The following is a 17,798-nucleotide window of genomic DNA, read 5'->3' on the forward strand; positions in this document are numbered from 1 at the left end:
TTCTGTCCGGCCTGTAGCCTAGGACCCTCAGCGCCTGCCTTTGTCCTCAGATGCCCTCAGGGGCTGACTAGAGCCTGTGTGTGAGGGCTGCTCTGGGGTCGGCCTTCTTCTCAGTCCTCAGCCTGCCCAGCATCCCTAGAAAGCTGTCCAAGGCCCCTGCCCAAGGTCATGCTGCTCCTCTGTAGGCCTAGAGAGCAGCTGTGTAGCCAAATCTAGGGAAGAAGTGGCCAAGGAGGGCAGGAACCCACGCCTTGCCTCCCTACCCCTGTCTGTGTCCATCTGTCCACCCTTCTCTGCCCAGCCCCCCCCTCCCTGCCTCAGCTCAGGCCCCTCGCTCTCAAGGCCCTAAACCAGCTGCACCTGGTGCACACTGGCCCCAGCAAGCTGGCCTCTCCCATTGCTGGGAGAGCTAGCATCAGGCCTTCTCTTACCTGGACCTCTGTCCCTTTCCCCCACAGCGGATGTGCTCCAGGCCCACAACACAGTCTTCCAAGAGCACGCAGCCCCCTCGTCACCTGGCACAGCCCCTGCTAGCCGTGGCTTCCGCAGAGCCAGTGAGGTCAGCATTGCCAGTCAGGTGTCAGGCATGGCCGAGAGCTACACAGCATCCAGCATTGCCCAGAGTGAGTGGTGTCCCCTGCGCTCCTGCCACAGATATTTCAGCTGGGGACCCTGGGAGGAGGGCAACAGTGGTGTCTATCTGGCAGGAAGTGGGTCCTCACCCTGCAGGGCCAGGGGACTTCCACTACCATGGCTGTTCAGCAGTGCCAGTCTGTGGTGACCTCACTGGGAGGCTAGGGATGAGGCTGCAGTGAGCTTCTGGGCCAGGGCCGGGGCTGCTGGAGGGTTTCAGAGACTTCAGCTGTCTTAGGGTCTTCCCTTGATGGGTCCTGGCCCCACACTAATATCCTCCCTGGTCTACACGCAATGTAGGAGCCGTGTGTGTGTGTGTGTGTGTGTGTGTGTGTGTGTGTGTGTGTCTGAACCATTCCCCTTGTTCTTGTTCCTCAGAGGGCCCCTCGTCACTCAACCACACCCCCAGCATCAGGCGCCTATCCTTGCTCGCCCTGCCCCCCCCATCCCCTACCACCCAGGGTCCCTGTGCCAGGGCAAGGCAGGTGAGCCCCAACCTGGAGAGGGTCCCCTGCCTCCCCGACTTGGACATCGGAGAAGGTACCCCATCCACAGCACTCGAGGTCACTCACCCTGCCAAGCATGCTTCACTAGCTCACTGCTGGGCCCTGCTGCCAACTCCTGCTGAGGCTGACAGGAGACATAGCCTTGGGTAGGAAGATGCAGGCTCTAGGGAGGAGAGAGCAGGACTGCCTGGGGTGCCGCCTCCCAGGCCAAGGGCAGAACTCAGGGAGCTAACCCAGGTAGGCACCTGTGTGCAGCCACCAGGCACAGCATGTCCCACGCTCTATCTCCCCTGAGAGGACAGAGCCCCTGTCTTGAAGGGCCCAGGCCTCACTACTCACCTCCACCTCTGCAGCAAGGCAGGGGAAAGGGCAGCAGGCCTCACCTGGATGTTCTACAAAGTCAGACCAAGGCGTCTCTATTCCTTCTTTTACATCTCTGAGCCTTGGGAACAGGACAAATAGAGAGAGGCCCAGGCAGGGTGTAGGGCAGGCGCTCTTGATCACCATCCACACTGGGACATCTCATCCTGCTCCAAAAGTCCTCACGCCCCTCAGCACTACCACGGGGCTTCGCACTCCCTGCAGCAAGGCTGCCCATGGGCACCGTCTACACTCACCTGCTTGCCGCTAACCAGCCTGGGAGAAAACCTGCCCTGACTGCACCTGGGGGAGGGCTGGTCTGACGTGAACAGGCCCGAGGGCCCCGTGGTCCACAGGGCTTCTGTCTGGGAGCCCAGCGGGGCAATCACAACCCTTTCCTCCTGGTAGTTGCTGCCAAGTGGTGGGGCCAGAAGCGGATTGACTACGCCCTGTACTGCCCCGACGCCCTCACGGCCTTCCCCACGGTGGCCCTGCCCCACCTCTTCCACGCCAGCTACTGGGAGTCAACTGATGTGGTCTCCTTTCTGCTGAGACAGGTACCTACTGCCCAGATATAACTGGGCCTCACAGGATGCCCTGAGTGTGTGCAAGGGCTCCTCCCTGTCCCATCAGGCCAGGCTCGGGGCACCCAGGGAGTGCCGGAGTCAGACCATTGCATAGTCACAGCAAAGAGGGGAGCTGGCTGGGGGTAGGAGGGGTAGTTAGAGGGTCTGATAGTCCTGCAGACCCTGCCGGGTGCCCCTCACCGCCTGCTCTGGGGACAGTTGGTCCTTTTCCAGAGCAGCCACCCGGGTTTGATCCTGCCCCATGACCTGCCTCTCTCTGTCCCCCAGGTCATGCGGCATGACAGCTCAAGCATCCTAGAGCTGGACGGCAAGGAAATGTCCGTGTTCACGCCTTCGCAGCCCAGGGAGAAGTGGCAGCGCAAGAGGACCCACGTGAAGCTGCGGGTGAGGGTCCTCGGGCGCTCAGGCCCGCGGTCATCCGTGCAGTCGGACGCTGGGTCCCACTGCTGTGAGCTGTCGCATCTGAGCATGAGGAGTGAGGCGGCTGCTGGGAGGGAGGAAAGGACAGCACAGCTGGCTCCCTCTGCCTGCCTGGCTAGGCTGTTGGCTGTATCACAGCATGGGCCCAACCCCCAGACCCACTCAGAGGTATTAGGTGAGCCCAGAAGACCCCACCCTCTCCATTCTTCTCCTCACCCCGCCTTGCCCTCCCCTCCCCCAGAACGTGGCAGCCAACCACCGGATCAATGATGCAGTTGCCAATGAGGACGGCCCACAGGTTGTGACAGGCCGGTTCATGTACGGGCCCTTGGACATGGTCACCCTGACTGGGGAAAAGGTAAGGGTGTGGCTACCTGAGTCCATTCCCCTGGCCAGGGAGTGGGGAGCGAGGCCAGGCCATGGCCAGCTTGTAACCAGCTTACCTGGGCTGCAGGTGGATGTGCACATCATGACACAGCCGCCCTCAGGTGAGTGGCTGTACCTAGACACTCTAGTGACCAACAGCAGTGGGCGTGTCTCCTACACCATTCCAGAAACACACCGCCTGGGGGTGGGCGTCTACCCTGTCAAGATGGTGGTCAGGTATGTGCCTCTGTGGAGGCAAGCCGGGCAGGGCCAGCCTCCTGGGCCTAGGAGGAGATGAGAGTGGGTGGGTGGGAGGGAGGGAGGGAGGGAGGGAGGGAGTGGGTGGATGCTCTGGCTGGTTCTGATGAGCTATCCTTGACAACCAGGGGAGACCACACATTTGCCGACAGCTACATCACCGTGCTCCCCAAGGGCACAGAGTTTGTGGTTTTCAGTATTGATGGCTCCTTTGCCGCCAGTGTGTCCATCATGGGCAGTGACCCCAAGGTGCGCGCCGGGGCTGTGGACGTGGTGCGGTGAGTGTGGCGCTCAGCAGGTGGGTGGGGTGCAAGCCAAGTGGCCTTAAGGACCCGGAGCCACCACTGACTGGGCTGCCCTTGAGCAAGCTGGCACACCTGATGTTGGTCCATTTCTGAGGAAATGAGGGTACCTAGGGCATCCCCATAAGCTCAGTGCCTGCCAGGCCTTGTCACAGCCATTCGCCCCAGTTACTGCTGGCCAGGACACACTGTGTGCAGGACTAGTGCTGGACCCAGGGCCTCCCTCTCCTGCGTACAAGGCCGCAGACACCCCATTTTTTGAGACAGGGTCTCACCAAGTTGCCATCTTGAACTTGCCATTCTCCTGCCTCAGCCTCGTGAATACCTGGGGAGTACAACCAGGGCAGCGGGGCAAGGCTGAACTGAAGACGGCCTTTTCAGTGGCTCAAAGGAGCTCTAGCTGGGCAGGAGAGGGAGGCTCAAGGGAGAGGAGAGCAGCCATGGGACACCACGCCTGTCCCTTGCCTCCACAGACACTGGCAGGACCTGGGCTACCTCATCATCTATGTGACCGGCCGGCCTGACATGCAGAAGCAGCGGGTGGTGGCGTGGCTGGCCCAGCACAATTTCCCTCACGGTGTGGTGTCCTTTTGTGACGGCCTGGTGCACGACCCGCTGCGCCACAAGGCTAACTTCCTGAAGCTGCTCATCTCTGAGGTGGGGCTTGGGAGGCCTGGGTAAGAAGGGCAGGGCCGGAGGGCCCGGCCGGTGCCCATGGTTGTCTCGTCCACAGCTGCACCTGCGCGCACATGCGGCCTACGGCTCCACCAAGGATGTGGCGGTGTATAACTCCATCAGCCTGTCTCCCATGCACATCTACATCGTGGGCCGGCCCACCAAGAAGCTGCAGCAGCAGTGCCAGGTAATGGGATTCACCGAGGGGCACACATTCCTTGGGGAGCCCCAGGACCCTTAACAGCCTGCCCCTGTCGCTCCTCTGCAGTTCATCACAGATGGCTATGCGGCCCACCTGGCCCAACTCAAGTACAATCACCGGGCTCGCCCAGCTCGAAACACGGCCACACGCATGGCTTTGCGCAAGGGCAGCTTTGGCCTACCCGGCCAGGGGGACTTCCTTCGCTCCCGGAATCACCTGCTCCGCACCATTTCAGCTCAGCCCAGCGGGCCCAGCCACCGGCACGATCGGACACAGACCCAGATGGACAGCGAGCAGCGGGGCCAGCGCAGCATGAGTGTGGCGGCCAGCTGCTGGGGCCGTGCCATGACAGGCCGGCTTGAACCAGGGGCAGCCGCAGGGCCCAAGTAGGACTCTCAGGAGGTGCTGTGGTCTCCATGGTGCTAGGCCAGGGCACCGGCCCTCCTGGCAGGCCTGGCCTGGGCACACTGCGTGGCTGGGGACAAGCACAGACATGGCCTGAGAACTTGACCCAGGGCCCCTTGGAAGACATGGCCATGCCAAACACAGTCCTCCCAGCCTTGCCTAATGCCCTAGGCTCCGAGGAGCCCAGCTGGTCATGGGAACTGGCAGGATGTCCAGGCCATGATGGAAGAGGAACCGGGATCGGCCACTCAGCCCGGCCTGGGAGGCACTCCTGGACATCTTGCTGTGTTGACCTCTCAGCCTCCTGGGGCCAGGCATGGGTCTCTGCCCTGCCTGTCACCTCCCTGTCCTCTGGCGCCCCTTCCCATTTGGTAGCAGCTCCAATGGGGTCCAGCCTGCTTCTTGTTGACTCCAGTTCTCAACTGTCTAACCTCACTGGTTTTGCACTGGTTTTTGAGAGTGGAGACCCGTTACCATCTCCTGGCTCCAGACATGTTGACATGCATGAAAATCCAGTCTCTGCTGATCCAGGGTCTGTCACCACACAGAATAGTCCACTGTGGAAAATCTTCACACAAGCAGGAGAGAAAGGCCATATCTTAATTTCTGCTGCCAGCCCAGCCTGTCGACACCACGGCAGCCCCTTGGCAGTCCCAGACTGCTACCTACCCACCCACCTGCCCCACCTACAGCTCAGTGCAGCCCCAGAGCTGATGTCACTCCGGGCCCTGAGCACAGCACAGGTGTGAGGCCAGCTGTGCACAGCTGGCTCTTGGTAGCCCACCTGGGGCTGCTGGACCTGGAGAAGTCAGGCCTCCACCTCTGCTCGCCTGCCATGGGCTGGGCCTGCGTCATGGCTGCTGCCCACCGCGTTTCTACGCCTTTCTACTTCTCCATCTGGTTTCTATAAGGTTTTTTTTAACAGGCAATCCTCGGCTGCTTCCTTTTCTTAACTCAGTATCAGCGCAGCCTGCTACATTAGGAACACCCAGCACTGTGACAGGGTCCCACTCAGTCTGGCCCACTTGGCAAGGTGTGGGCTTCTTGCCCTGCCTGACCCACAATTCCACTGACTTCCTCCTCTGGGGTGGGTGGGGCTCTTAGGTTTTCTTAATGCCGTTCTGTTTAATGTCGACTCCGAGAAGCCACTTGTCAGCTGAAGGGCATACAGCCATCTATCTTCTCCCTCTCGTGGATGGGCTACACACGGGCTCTGAGCCCTGCCTTCCGCGCAGCACTGACCACAGCTCTCCCGCACCTTCCCGGAGCTGGCTGAGCCCACGGGGCTCGGGCCCACTGTCCGGCAATGGGGCTCTGTACCTGAGTCGCTTCGAGGCTGGACTCAGACACAGGGCTACATGGTTGGGCCCAGCAGGTGTACAGGAGACACTGACCTTGCTGTGTAGATATGTACAGCACAGGGGCGTGGGGTTCCCACCATGGCATATCTACACAGGAAGAAAACTATTTATTTTGTGCAGAGAAAAAAAAATGTCTGGAGGGGTGAGACCTTTGGGGTCTTCTCATAAGGCGTAGCTTTGTGTTGTTTCCAGCGTTCTGTATAAAGCAGTGATTATTTTATGGACCAAGATTCCATGGAACTGTCACAGTAAAAGTGCAATATCTGCCCCACCACTCCCTGCTCCCACAGGAAGCTGCTGGCCCGACAATCACTGCCCCACTGGGGGCCCCAGAGGCCAGGGCCTCCTCCCTCAGCCCCACCCGTCTCCCCTCAGCCTAGGTGACCAGCCATTGGGAGAAGCACCTGGACGCCTCAGGCCACCTGCAATAAAGGCAGCGGAGGCCTGGGGTCAGCAGGCTTGGCCTCTCCCTGGGCAGCCCCTGAGGCTCTGAACACCAGGGCCCACCCAGCTGCCAGCCAGCCAAGGACAACAGCAATAGTCCCTGGGGCCCTCCCAGGGCCCTCAGCCATAGATGGTGAGACGGGCAGCCTCCCTCCAAAACCTCACTCAAGTCTGCTTTTTTGCCTCCCTTACGATTTCCTTTGGCTCATTCTCTTGAGGAAGCCCCACTTTTACAGAAAGTAAGAGAGGAAGGTCAAAGTCCTTTAAAAATACCAAAAAAATGTTTACAGTGTCAGGTGCTGAGCTGCAGGGCTCAGGCCTAGCCATTCTAACCAAAGGGTGAGGCAGACCTTGTGGCCTGCCCCACCCCAGGCCTGTTAGAATAGAAGCCTTAGTCAGTCCCTCCCCGTCCCTGTCCCTGTCCCCAGCCTCGATGCCACCCTTCACCAACCACCTGCCTTCTCTTTGATTTCTAAAGAAGGATTCGGCAAAGCTCCCCATCCCCTCTGGCTCTGTGTGAGCTAGCCACCGCCCTCCCGTCCACCTTCATGTCTCAGACCCCTCCCACCCGTCCGTCCTTGTACAATCGTTTCTCTGGACCATTGTGTGAACTTTGTCCTGACCCTGTCTCTACATCGTCCGGCCTGAGTGTGCTCTCTGTATTCCGTGTCACAGTCTGTTACACCAATTAAAGAAGCAGGAGGCTTCCTTCTGGTCTCATTACTATGGCGGCGTGTGTGTGTGTGTGTGTGTGTGTGTGTGTGTGTAGGGGCTGGGGGGCAGGAGATGGTGGTTTTGACAGTATGTGCGTAAGGATGCCACTACAGTAAGTGACATATGCTAACCACTGGGACATGAGCCTGACAGCCCTTCCCATGCACGGACCCAGCTCGGTAGGTTTTCTGGCCTCTCCTCCCCAGGGGACCCAGCCAATAAACCAGAGCTGGACTCGACCTGACCAGGCTCCTATCTGTGGTGATGTATGGGGCAGGACACAGGCAGCGGCCTGGTAAGCTGGACCTAAGGACTGGGCAGGGCAGGGGCAGGGCGAGGCCAGGTGGAATCAATTGAAGAGGAACACCAGGGGACATGCCAGCTGTCCAAGGTCATTTAATAGTGACACTCTGCTGTCCAGTTAGGTGTTTAGGCCACCCATTGCGCCCAAGAGGATGTAGGGAAGGCACCTGGACCCATCAGTCTTCAAGCTACCAACAGCAGCTCACAAACCTGGGGCGGCAGGACCCTCAGGGAAGCAGGCCGGCGTGCATCTGGAAGGCCAGGCCATCCCCTCGGGTGGCTTGCTGAGGAAGGAAACAGGTTGGAAGCATGAGAAACTAAGCGTAGACACAATGTGGGCAGAGCACGGGCAGAGCAGTGCCACCAACCTTGTTGATCTCTCTGTGTCGTTCTTTGGTTACGATTTCCTCTAAAACCTCACCGTCTCCTTTGATGAGCCTGAGGGTAGGAAGTCATCAGCTGAGCCAGAGACAGTGTGGAACTCTCACACCATGGTAACAGGGATCCTGGGGCTCAAGCCCAACTATCTTGAAAAGGGGGTACCTGGGTGTTCCTCCCAATCAGTTTCCACTCTTGGGACAGAATGGAGATGTTCAGGTGGGCTCTCCCTTGTCAGCCTGCCCCATTGGCCCAGACGAGCCAACAACAACCCTTTGGAAAGCATCAAGGCCCTTCCAGTCCTGCAACTCTGCAGGAGGCACAGGGGTAACAGCTGGGATGTCACATCCCAAGTGACCTTTCCCCCACACTGTTATAGAAATGGTGACAGCTCCCCACCCGAGCACATCCTGGGCCAATATTCCGAATTGGGGGCAGGGCTAGCTGGCTGTGCCTTCAGTACCACACCTTGTGCGTCCTGTCTCTGGGTCCACCACCTTTCGGATAACGCTCTGCCGAGCATCCCACTCCTCCTTTGTCATGGGCTTCATGGCCTGGATGCGAGACTTCTGCTCATCCGTCAGGACTGGAAGGGAATACAGAGGGGGTGTCAGACCTGGGGAGAGGACCCTCTCCCTACCGCACGCTGGCCCGCATGGTACCTGGGCCATCGTTGTCCTCCCCAGCTGATCTGTGCCACTGATCCAGTGAGGGGCCGGGCAGAGCCTCGGCCTGCTGCACCACCACTGCCTTCTCCTTGCCTCTCCTCTTCATCTTCTTCTTCCTTTTCTTCTTCTTCTTCCTCTTCTTCTTCTCCTTGTGCTTCACTCGCTTCTTCCGGCCATCACTGGAGGATGAGGATGAAGACGAGGAGGAACTAGATGAACTGGAAGAGGAGGAAGAAGAGCTGGATCTCGATGTCCTCCGGGCCTTGTGTTTGCTTCTCTCTGTGATGCAGGGAGAAGGTAAGGCTTTTGTCCCCTGCTCTAACCTGAGGCAGGCTCAGGCCTCTACACTACACGGTGGGACCCTCCCAATAGGCTCTCCAAGAGAACATTTGGAACCTTCCTTGGGGTTCTAGAAGCCACTATGTGCCTGGCAGGGTGACCCGGCTCCAGGCTCCACCTCGAAGACCCAATGCATTAAAGGAATGAATAAGGCGCACCCTCCACTGAACAGAACTTCCTTCGTACCCTAGGGCCTCAGTCCGGGTTCAACCCGGAATTCCTCGCTCCCAGGGGTGGGGGTGGGTGCTGGCAGATGCAAGTCTCCCGCAATGCAGACGCCACACACCCCTTTTCCCTGTCCCTGCGACCCTTACCCTCAACCCCGGAGGTGCTGCTGGCCTTGTGACCCTGGGATTTGGAGGCTGAACAGTTCCTCGAGGCGTCCTTACTACTTTTCTTACTTCGCTTTTCTGACCCTCGCCAACCACGGGACCGGGACCGGGACCGACAGCGACTTCTCGAGCGCTTGCGAGAGCCTACGTGAGCCATAGCGCGGCGGGCTAGAGACCGGAAGAAAAGTGCTTAACCTGCGACTCTTCTTGAGCAGGTCCGCAGAGGCGAATCCAAGCGCAGCGCCCACGAGGCCGGATCCTCGGGGCGCTTAGTACCCATTCCTGCCGGAGAGAGCCCGGCCCTAGGGATCCCGGCTCCTCCGACTCCGCACCTCGGTGCCTTTAAGGGCCTGCCCCGCCCACACGCCTGCGCACTGGACTTTGCAGTACAGGGAGGGAACTCTGCAGCTTTCCTCAACTGCAATAGGACTGCCTGGATCCCCAGAGATGAGTCTCGAGGCTGCTGGCTTCCTGCATCAACCATTAGCCCCACAGCACACCTTCGCGCGAGGAAACAGCGCCAGGTCCGGTTCTTCCAGTCTGGGGCCGTCCCGGAAGACCATCCGGGTATACTTTGAGTCTATGATGTCTTTAGTTCCGGAACTCTGGGTTCCTCCTCTAGAGAGCCGTCCTTTGGGATCCTCCTTGCACCTCCATGTAGGTGGAGGTGGTTGTGGCCCTGCGCCACCTGGGAGCCCATGGGCTCTCTCTCTCTCTCTCTCTCTCTCCTGAAAGCCGCCCTCCTAGTCTGCCAGTCTGTCCACTCCACCAGACTGAGAGCTCTGCCGAGCTAAGATGTCTGGTGCACATCACTCAGTACTAGAGGTCGCAAACACAGCTGCCCACCAGGAGCCATGGATCACAACCGATTAAGCAATGAGTCACCGGCCTGTCGGGTGTGCTCCTGAGACTCTCGCATCTTCTTTTTGCAGTCAGAATGGAGGCTAGTATGTCTGCAGCTTGCCATTTCCCCAGAGAAGCTGGAATTGGAGACTTAGGACAGAGTCCTCAGGATTACAAATATGTGACCGGAGCAGTGCGCACAGTTACCCCTCACCCAGTACCGGAACCACCGATTGCAGCCTCTTAAATAATAGCAAGCAGAGGGGCGTTATACAGTGCTTTGTAACATCAACTTGTTGGACTGTCACAACACCCAGGACACTAGCCAGTCCAGAGCCGCACAGCTGGACATGCCACACGACAGATGTGAACCAGGTCTGTCTGGACGCCCTGTCCCCATTCTCCACTCTCCAGCACTGCCGATAGTCAGAGCGGTGAACTTCACTTAAGTCCTGGGGCCACCGTCTCTGAGGTAGATGTCTAGAGAGACCCCTCCCTCCCTTGCTGCCCAGCCCCATCTCTGAAGCAACCTCCCCTCCTCAGCCAGAGCTCCTCAGGGGTCAGACTGAGGCCAGGCTGAAAACCATGAGCTTTCCTGGTTTCTCTTCCTTCCTGGGTCTGCTCCACCCCAGACCCTTAGCACTTCATCTCAAATAAGGTTTGCCTTTCGGCACCTGCGCCTTACTACAGATCACCTGTCCAAAGAATGACCCGGAAGTCTGCGTGTCCTTTTGACCCAAGGAGTGGCATGGTTGCAGAGTTTATTTCTGCCCTCCCTGCCCACGATGGCAAGTTTTCTGCTGTCACAGCACCAACACCTCCGGAGGAAACAGGCTCAAGTCAACACACATACATCCACCGTGGCAGGCTCCTCCCGGGTGAAGCCGTCACCGAAACCCTCCTCGTCCACCAGCTCCGGCTTCTGGCAGCACATGGGACAGAGGCGATTTCGAACCGCAGATGCCCGGAGCCACACGACAAGGTTCCAGCGCTCTCCCGTACACAGGGGCCGAGCCCCATGCAGCTGGCCACCGCGGTGCAGGAGCCCATGGCCCACCACGTGATCCACTTCCAGGGTCTCCTTCAGGGCTGCCGGTGCCTGCAGATGGTGTGGTTCAAGGCTGCAGCACTCACACCTGCCAGGGCCCCTGCCTACTGGGTCTTACTCACCTGGAAGAGGCCCCCAAAGTACAGGGCGCCCCCCGTGAAGTCCTTGCCCAGAGCCACATTGAGAGTGAGCTCAGCATTATCATAGTGGCAGCCCAGCTCCAGGTCCTGGCCCAGTGCGTACTTGACCACAAAGGCACGGTGGCTATCAAGGAGGCCCCCACCGCAGTCTGGGTACAGCAGGGCCATCAGTGGCAGCAGGAAGCGCTCCCGCAGGGGGGTCACCAGTGGGTCGTCTAGGCCGAGCTCATGCATCAGTACCTAGGAAGGAGTCCCAGGGGCTTCACTCTGCATCCCCGTAGCTTTGCCAAAGATGCTGCTAAGGGCAAAAGCCGTTTGCTTTCATGGTGTCTTTGGGCACAGGGTGGGGCGGGAAGCCTGCTTGCAGGACCTCAGAGGAGCCCCCCCATCCGAGCTGCCCCCCACCCCTGGCTCCCTAGATTCACTGGCAAGGCCTCACCCACCCCGTGGCGGTTCATGGTGTTGGGCCTTCCCTTGGGCATGTCTGACCGCTCGAAATGCTCCAGCTCCTCCAGTAGGGTCTGGCAGAACTCGGCCGAGAACACTGGCACCCGATAAATACGCTTCTCCTCTGGAGAAGGAGGGGCAGGCAGTGAGCCTGGAGCTGTGTGTGATTCACTGCCCTCAGGAACCAGCCCGCCATCTTACTGCCTCAAGCCGGTTTCCTCTGTACAATGAGGACAGTGACATCTGCCCTTCTCCAGGCAGACTGGTTCCACTGGGCTTCCCAGGTCCGTCTCTTTTTAGACCAGAGATGAGAGGCAAAGCACCCGCTTTGCCCGTGCATGCCTTTAATCCATGCACCTTTAAACTTGAGAGGTAGAGACGGGAGGATCTCTGTGAGTTCAAGGACAGCCTGGTCTACAGATTGAGTTCCGAAGCATCCAAGACTACACAGAAAAACCCTGTCTGGAACCTCTTCCCTACCAATGAAAACAACAACAACAAAAACCACCCAGTCTCCCATACCCAGGTATCTCAGGCTACCCTTTCCCCCACCAGTGCCAGCTGGTGATGGGGCCTTACCTGACACTGTCTCCAGGAGCTGGAGAAGGCCCTCAAGATCTGCGCCTGGGGACGCACTGTATTCAGCCGCAGTCACAAATTCAGGGGCCAGAGCAGCATCCTGGGATCAGAACACGGGGCAGCTGTGCCAAGTTAGCCCGGCCAGAGCAGCCTCCGCCGCCGCCAGCCCCCAGCTCCCAGCTCCCAGGCCGGCCCGGTACCTGCAGTGAGCTGTAGACCTCAGGCCTCGCTGGGTGATAGGCGCTGGCAATGAGGGCTTTCCTGGCAGCTGACTCCTGTCCCAGCCTGCGGCGGCGCCCGACCTCCTGCTCAAGCTGAGCCGGCGGGCAAAGGCGGTTACAAACCAGGGTCCCCCACCTCCAACGCCATTGGACACGTGAAGACCAAAGTGTAGCCAAGGCTGGAGGACAAGTCTCCCTCTAGTTCTTGAACCCGCCAAGGTCCACTGCAGGTGTCAAGGTGACCTAACAGCTGGAATAGGGGGGACGGCCCCGTCTATCCCACTCAGCTGCTGAGAAGGATGCTGTAGGTGATTTAGACTTTCGTGATCTCCCTCCTGGACCAGGCTCTACGAGTGGGGGAGTGCAAGCAGGGACAGGAAAAGGAGGGCTAAGACGTCTTTCGGGGTCAAGGACTCCAGAGAAAGGGCTGGCCGGGTACGTTACCTCCTCCAAGAGTTGCTGGAAGTCCTTGGAGGTGACACAACCACGGCTGCGCAGGAGCTGCGAGCGAAAGGCCACTTAGCGGGAAGGACTCCGTGACCCTAGGCGAGTGAACAAACATCTCCGAGCCTCAGCGTCCCCACCCTTGTCACGGAGATGAGAGTGACCGGACCATCGGGAGATCTGTGAAAACGTCTGTCCACGGCACTCCGCGCGTGCTCGCAGCTCAGGTACCAGGTAGCTGCCCGCCTGCAGCGACCGGCCAGGCGCGCACACGGGGTTGGCAGAGCCCTTCCTGATGTCGCCCCCACTCACCCACCCCACTCCACCCCTCACCGGGCCGTAGTCACGGCGCAGCTGCTGCTCGTCCCGGAAGCGCAGGTGCAGCCCGTAGCGCGCCACGTACAGGTTCTGGGAGCAGAAGCAAGCACAGCGGCAGAAGCGCCGCGGGGCGGCCGTCGCCATGGTGAAGCGGCCGCACCAGCTTCCGTAGCGGTACTTCCGCATACGTCACCGCCCAGGGCTCGGCGCCTGCAGCCAAGGGGCCGCTGAGAATTCTTAGCTGCGGAGAATAACGAAGACTGGGCAAGAGCGAGACACTTCCCGGGCGAGGTGGCAAAGTGTCCCCAGCACAGGGTACGGACTGGTGGACAGCGGGGGGAGATGGGACAGTCACAGGACGCGAACAGTGCAGGACTCAGAGCCTTTATTTGAATGCTGCCCTGTCTCCTACTAGAAATTTCTTTGCGGAGCCTCCTAACGCAGCGTGCAAGGCAGGACGGTTATGGATTCTGAGACGAAACCACGGCGCCAGCTGTGCGGCTGAGCTCGGGTTGCGCATTCACCGCTCGTCCCTGCCTGCCCCAAAGGGTGTCGCCTCGAAAACGCTCCGTTAAGGGTCACATCCGGCCGCTCTCCCGTAGGATGCAGTGTGGGCGGGGGAGGGCGTGTCTGTGGTAACCACGCCCCCACCCGGTCAAGTTCTAGTATTTGTGTTGACATTTCCCTCGCCCCGCCCCACCACTCACTGTGGACGCAGCGGGCATCCCGAAGCCGGTCTGCAGAGTGGTGTGGTTCATGGGTAACCAAGGTACCTCGAAAGGAGGAAGTAGTGTCCACCCCTGAACCCTGCTCAGCTTGGAATGGGCATGGAAGTGGCAAAGTTCTCATCCCAGATCAGCTCCCAGCTTTTCAGTTCCCACCCCTAGAGCAAACATCACGAAAGGTACCAGCCTGTCATCGTGAAACCGAGGCTCAGTAACGCAGGTCTTGCCCACACATCCAATCAGGAGCTAGGTGGGATCTGAACTCAGGAGAGTGTTCTGTGAGGGCCCTCGGGCGCCCCCACCATAGTGGGGGAACCCAGTGGCGACTTCTCTTTGGTCTGCTTTGGTTATGGTTTCACTGATGATGTCTCTGTGAATCTCCATGGGATTCCATGCATGGCCACGCTGGTGCACCTTAGGTAGCCACATCTTCACACTGCCATCAATCAGTCCACTCATATGTAGTAACTGGCTATCTCCACATCCGGAAATGTCTCTCACGGAGGTCGCGTGCCCTCACATATGCCCCCCTCACATAGGCGTTCACCCACACTCGCCCACATCCCACAGGACAGCACATCCCAGGTTCCTGTTGCTACAACAAGGCCAGCCCTGTCCTACCTGGGACGGTGAAAAGACTCTGGACCTCCGTGGGATGGGTGTGGCCTTCACAGCCTGTGACTTGGGGCCTGGTCTTCCTTTCTGGCAGTGTTCATCAGCACCTTTGGAGATCAGGTTCCAGCTCCCTAAGTCCCCCTAACCTCCCTAGAACCATAGCAGACTACAGATGGCCCTTGCTTTCTGGGCAAAGCTTACTACAGCCTGATTGGTTTGCACGCTGGCTGCACAGGAGCAGTGAGACTCTGGCCAGTGTGCCGAGTCCCAAACTCCTTGCCTGGGCTGCTGTCACCAGACTGGCTTAAAACAGCAGACATTCTCTCATGGTTCTGGGGGGCCAGAAGTTCAAAATCAAGAATTGATGAGTTCTGGCTTCCGTGAGAGAATGAAGCAGAACCACTCTCCTTCAAGGGGCTCAGAAAGTGGGTCAGGCCCTGCCTCATCCAGCTTCCGTGGTGTCCTGCAAGGCTCCGTCTCTCCAGCCCAGTGAGTCCCAACCTTCCCTTTAATACAGTTCCTCATGACGCCACCCCCCAAACATATCATTCCTACTTCGTAACTGTAAAGTTGCTACTGTTAGGAATGATAATGTAAGCATCTGTATTTTCGGATGGTCTTAGGTGACCCCTGAGAGGTCGTTAGGTCTCCCACTAGGGTAGTGACCCGCAGGTTGAGAACCACCGCCCCAACATCTATGTGGCTCCGTGCTTTTCTCTCCTATGTGCGACGCTCCTGGAGGCCTGCAGTCACAACCCAGGAGAGGCAAAGACAAGATCACCCCGCCCCCCCCACCCCCCGGGGCTCGGTGGCCCACCTGGAAGAAATGAGCTCTGGCTTCAGCGAGAGACTACTCGGTCTCAAAAAAGTAAAGCTGGAGAGATGGCTCAGCGGTGAAAAGCACTGACTGCTCTTCTGAAGGTCCCGAGTTCAAATCCCAGCAACCACATGGTGGCTCACAACCATCTGTAAGGAGATCTCATTCCCTCTTCTGGTGTGTCTGAAGACAGCTACAGTGTACTCACACATATAATATAAGTAAATCTTTAAAAAACTAAAATAAATAAATAAATAAATAAATAAATAAAAATGAAAAAAAAAAACTAAGGTAGCAAGCCATTGAGCAAGATCTGACAACAACCTCTGGGCTCCACACAAACATACACAAATGCACCTGAACATGCCCAAAGAAGCACCGGCTAATGTTTAGTGTTCATAGTGCTCTATGTGAAGTTTAGTCTTTACAATTTCTTTTTTTTCCCCTTCCCTTTTCCCTCTTGCCCCAGTCCCACTCACTCCAGCCCATAGTTTTTTGTTGTTTGGTTGGTTGGTTGTGGCTGCTGGGATTTGAACTCAGGACTTCCAGAACTGCAGTCAGTGCTCTTAACCATCTCACCAGCCCAGTCTTTACAACTTCTATTCTTGACACAGGAAAGTGAGGGACAGGGACAGGGGGCAGTTGGACTGGCCCATCCAAGGTCACACAGCTTGCGAGTGGTAGGTTTGGAACTGAGCTCAAGCCTGACACCCCAGAGTTGTTCCTAAGGGACAGCCCAGTCTCCAGCAGTGTACCCCCTTTCAGAAGTGAGGTCACTGGGCCACAGGACTCTGTGCCCAAAGAACAGGACTGTGAGGACCCACTTCCTCCGCAGGGACGTAGTCGCTGGCACCAAGGCAGCCTGCCAAGAAGGTGTTTAAAGTTTCACTCCTGTCTTGATTTCTCTGGAATCCCCCACCATCTGCCATCTGGAAAGAGACCCAATACTCCTCTCAGAATTCATTATTGCCCGGCCTGCCCACTCCCCGCCAGGATTCCCAGGATACTCAGCTCTCCAGATGGCCACCATGGGGACTGAATTCCGTGGCTTATAAAGTTTGTAGGCTCAGTGGGTCGTTGTTTATCCCTTTAGACCGCCCCTCCCCTGGCACCGCTGCTCCATGCAAAGTGTCCCCATGCCCCTGCCCAGTCCTGGCTCAGTCACCAAGGAGGAACAGCTGAAGAACGTCACAGGAAGCTCTGTGTCCAGTAGGGCAGCACTGACCCGGGTCTCCTGTGATCCCCTCATACACATACAGTACATCCGTGTGTGTGTGTGTGTGTGTGTGTGTGTATGTGTGTGTGTAGGCATGTGCACATGCACACAGGTGCCCTCAGCTGGAACTGCAAGTCCTTGAGAGCAGCCTGCTGTGGGTGCCGGGAACCAAACTCATGTCCTCTCTTTTTTATTAGTATGGTGTGGGGGGTGAGCACATGACACCCATGGAGGTCCACGGACAACTTTAGGGAGCTGAGTTTCGCTTTCCATCTTTTTTTCTTCTTCTGAGACAGGGTTTCTCTGTGTAGCCCTGGCTGTCCTGGAACTCACTCTGTAGACCAGGCTGGCCTCGAACTCAGAAATCCGCCTGCCTCTGCCTCCCAAGTGCTGGGATTACAGGCGTGCGCCGCCACCACCCGGCTTCTCTTTACATCTTGATGCAGATTATGATATCCAGTCAACGCTTTGACATGATGGGCACTCCTTGCCACCCCTCGAGTATACTCTTTGAACGACTTATGGGAGGCAGAGGCAGGCATATTTCTGAGTTCAAGGCCAGCCTGGTCTACAGAGTGAGTTCTGGGATAGCTAGGGCTACACAGAGAAACCCTGTCTCAAAAAAACCAAATCCAAAAAACCAAAAAAAAGAAAAAAAAAAGAAAAGAAAGAAAGAAAGAAAGAAAAGAAAACAAAACAAAACGAAAGACATATGTTCTGTGTCTAGATTCATCTTTGTGCATAGGGATTTGCCCCTCCACAATCGCTGACAAGATCACCTTTTCTCCCCTCTATTGCCTCGATTTTCTCAAAGGTGCCTCTGGGCTCCCCATTCTGTTTCACTGGACTCTTGACTCTTCTGCCAGCGCCACAGTGCCTTGGTGACTGGAATTTTTATAGTAACTTTTTAAAACATCCTGTCTTGATATTTACTTAATTTATGTTTACAAGTGCCTTTCCTTCATATGGATTTATATGCTACATGCATGCAGTACCCATGGCGGCCAGAAGAGAGCGCTGAATGTCCCAGAACTGGAGATACAGAGGGTTGTGAGGCATCAAGCCGGTGCCGGGCATCGAACCCAGGTCCTGTACAAGAGCAGCCCGTGCTCATAGCCAGTGAGCCATCTCT

General features: G+C 57.7%; 3 protein-coding genes across 21 annotated transcripts in view; 1 reads left to right on the forward strand and 2 right to left on the reverse strand.

Annotated features, from left to right (window-relative positions):
• The window catches only part of Pitpnm2 (phosphatidylinositol transfer protein membrane associated 2), a 133,411-nt gene extending 126,184 nt beyond the window's left edge, over window positions 1–7,227 (forward strand). For 10 of the 14 annotated variants that reach the window (XM_052168050.1, XM_052168047.1, XM_052168053.1 and 7 more), the window contains 10 exons: window positions 459–623; window positions 1,012–1,173; window positions 1,908–2,056; window positions 2,354–2,470; window positions 2,748–2,864; window positions 2,961–3,109; window positions 3,259–3,408; window positions 3,906–4,089; window positions 4,166–4,294; window positions 4,376–7,227. In XM_052168050.1, coding sequence (XP_052024010.1) covers window positions 459–623; window positions 1,012–1,173; window positions 1,908–2,056; window positions 2,354–2,470; window positions 2,748–2,864; window positions 2,961–3,109; window positions 3,259–3,408; window positions 3,906–4,089; window positions 4,166–4,294; window positions 4,376–4,699 — 1,646 coding nt within the window. In that variant the 3' untranslated portion in view covers window positions 4,700–7,227. The remainder of the gene's footprint in view (window positions 1–458; window positions 624–1,011; window positions 1,174–1,907; window positions 2,057–2,353; window positions 2,471–2,747; window positions 2,865–2,960; window positions 3,110–3,258; window positions 3,409–3,905; window positions 4,090–4,165; window positions 4,295–4,375) is intronic. The other 4 variants (XM_052168057.1, XM_052168059.1, XM_052168060.1 and 1 more) reach the window with 1 other exon arrangement.
• Window positions 7,228–7,609: 382 nt separating this feature from the next.
• On the reverse strand, window positions 7,610–10,582 carry Arl6ip4 (ADP ribosylation factor like GTPase 6 interacting protein 4). 5 transcript variants are annotated; one of them, XM_052168066.1, is made up of 6 exons: window positions 9,586–10,582; window positions 9,323–9,421; window positions 8,577–8,800; window positions 8,383–8,500; window positions 7,905–7,974; window positions 7,610–7,820 (listed from the first exon to the last, which is right to left on the reverse strand). In XM_052168066.1, exons 1-6 carry the CDS (start codon window positions 9,735–9,737, stop codon window positions 7,764–7,766), a joined length of 720 nt encoding a protein of 239 aa, XP_052024026.1. In that variant the 5' UTR covers window positions 9,738–10,582; the 3' UTR covers window positions 7,610–7,763. The 5 variants fall into 5 exon arrangements, with proteins under 5 accessions (XP_052024026.1, XP_052024028.1, XP_052024029.1 ...); XM_052168068.1 differs by having other exon boundaries at window positions 8,577–8,861; window positions 9,236–9,421; window positions 9,754–9,927; XM_052168069.1 differs by having other exon boundaries at window positions 8,577–8,861; window positions 9,236–9,421; window positions 9,586–9,674.
• Window positions 10,583–10,822: 240 nt separating this feature from the next.
• Window positions 10,823–13,479, reverse strand: Ogfod2 (2-oxoglutarate and iron dependent oxygenase domain containing 2). Of its 2 annotated transcripts, XM_052168064.1 has the most exons (7): window positions 13,309–13,479; window positions 12,976–13,032; window positions 12,511–12,624; window positions 12,311–12,410; window positions 11,728–11,855; window positions 11,267–11,524; window positions 10,823–11,195 (listed from the first exon to the last, which is right to left on the reverse strand). In XM_052168064.1, the coding sequence occupies exons 1-7, from the start codon at window positions 13,477–13,479 to the stop codon at window positions 10,932–10,934; spliced, it is 1,092 nt and encodes a 363-aa protein (XP_052024024.1). In that variant the 3' UTR covers window positions 10,823–10,931. The 2 variants fall into 2 exon arrangements, with proteins under 2 accessions (XP_052024024.1, XP_052024025.1); XM_052168065.1 differs by lacking the exon at window positions 13,309–13,479 and having other exon boundaries at window positions 12,511–12,710; window positions 12,976–13,294.
• Window positions 13,480–17,798: the final 4,319 nt, after the last annotated feature.

Source organism: Apodemus sylvaticus, chromosome 22 (genome assembly GCF_947179515.1).
Source record: "Apodemus sylvaticus chromosome 22, mApoSyl1.1, whole genome shotgun sequence".
Lineage (NCBI taxonomy): Eukaryota > Metazoa > Chordata > Mammalia > Rodentia > Muridae > Apodemus > Apodemus sylvaticus.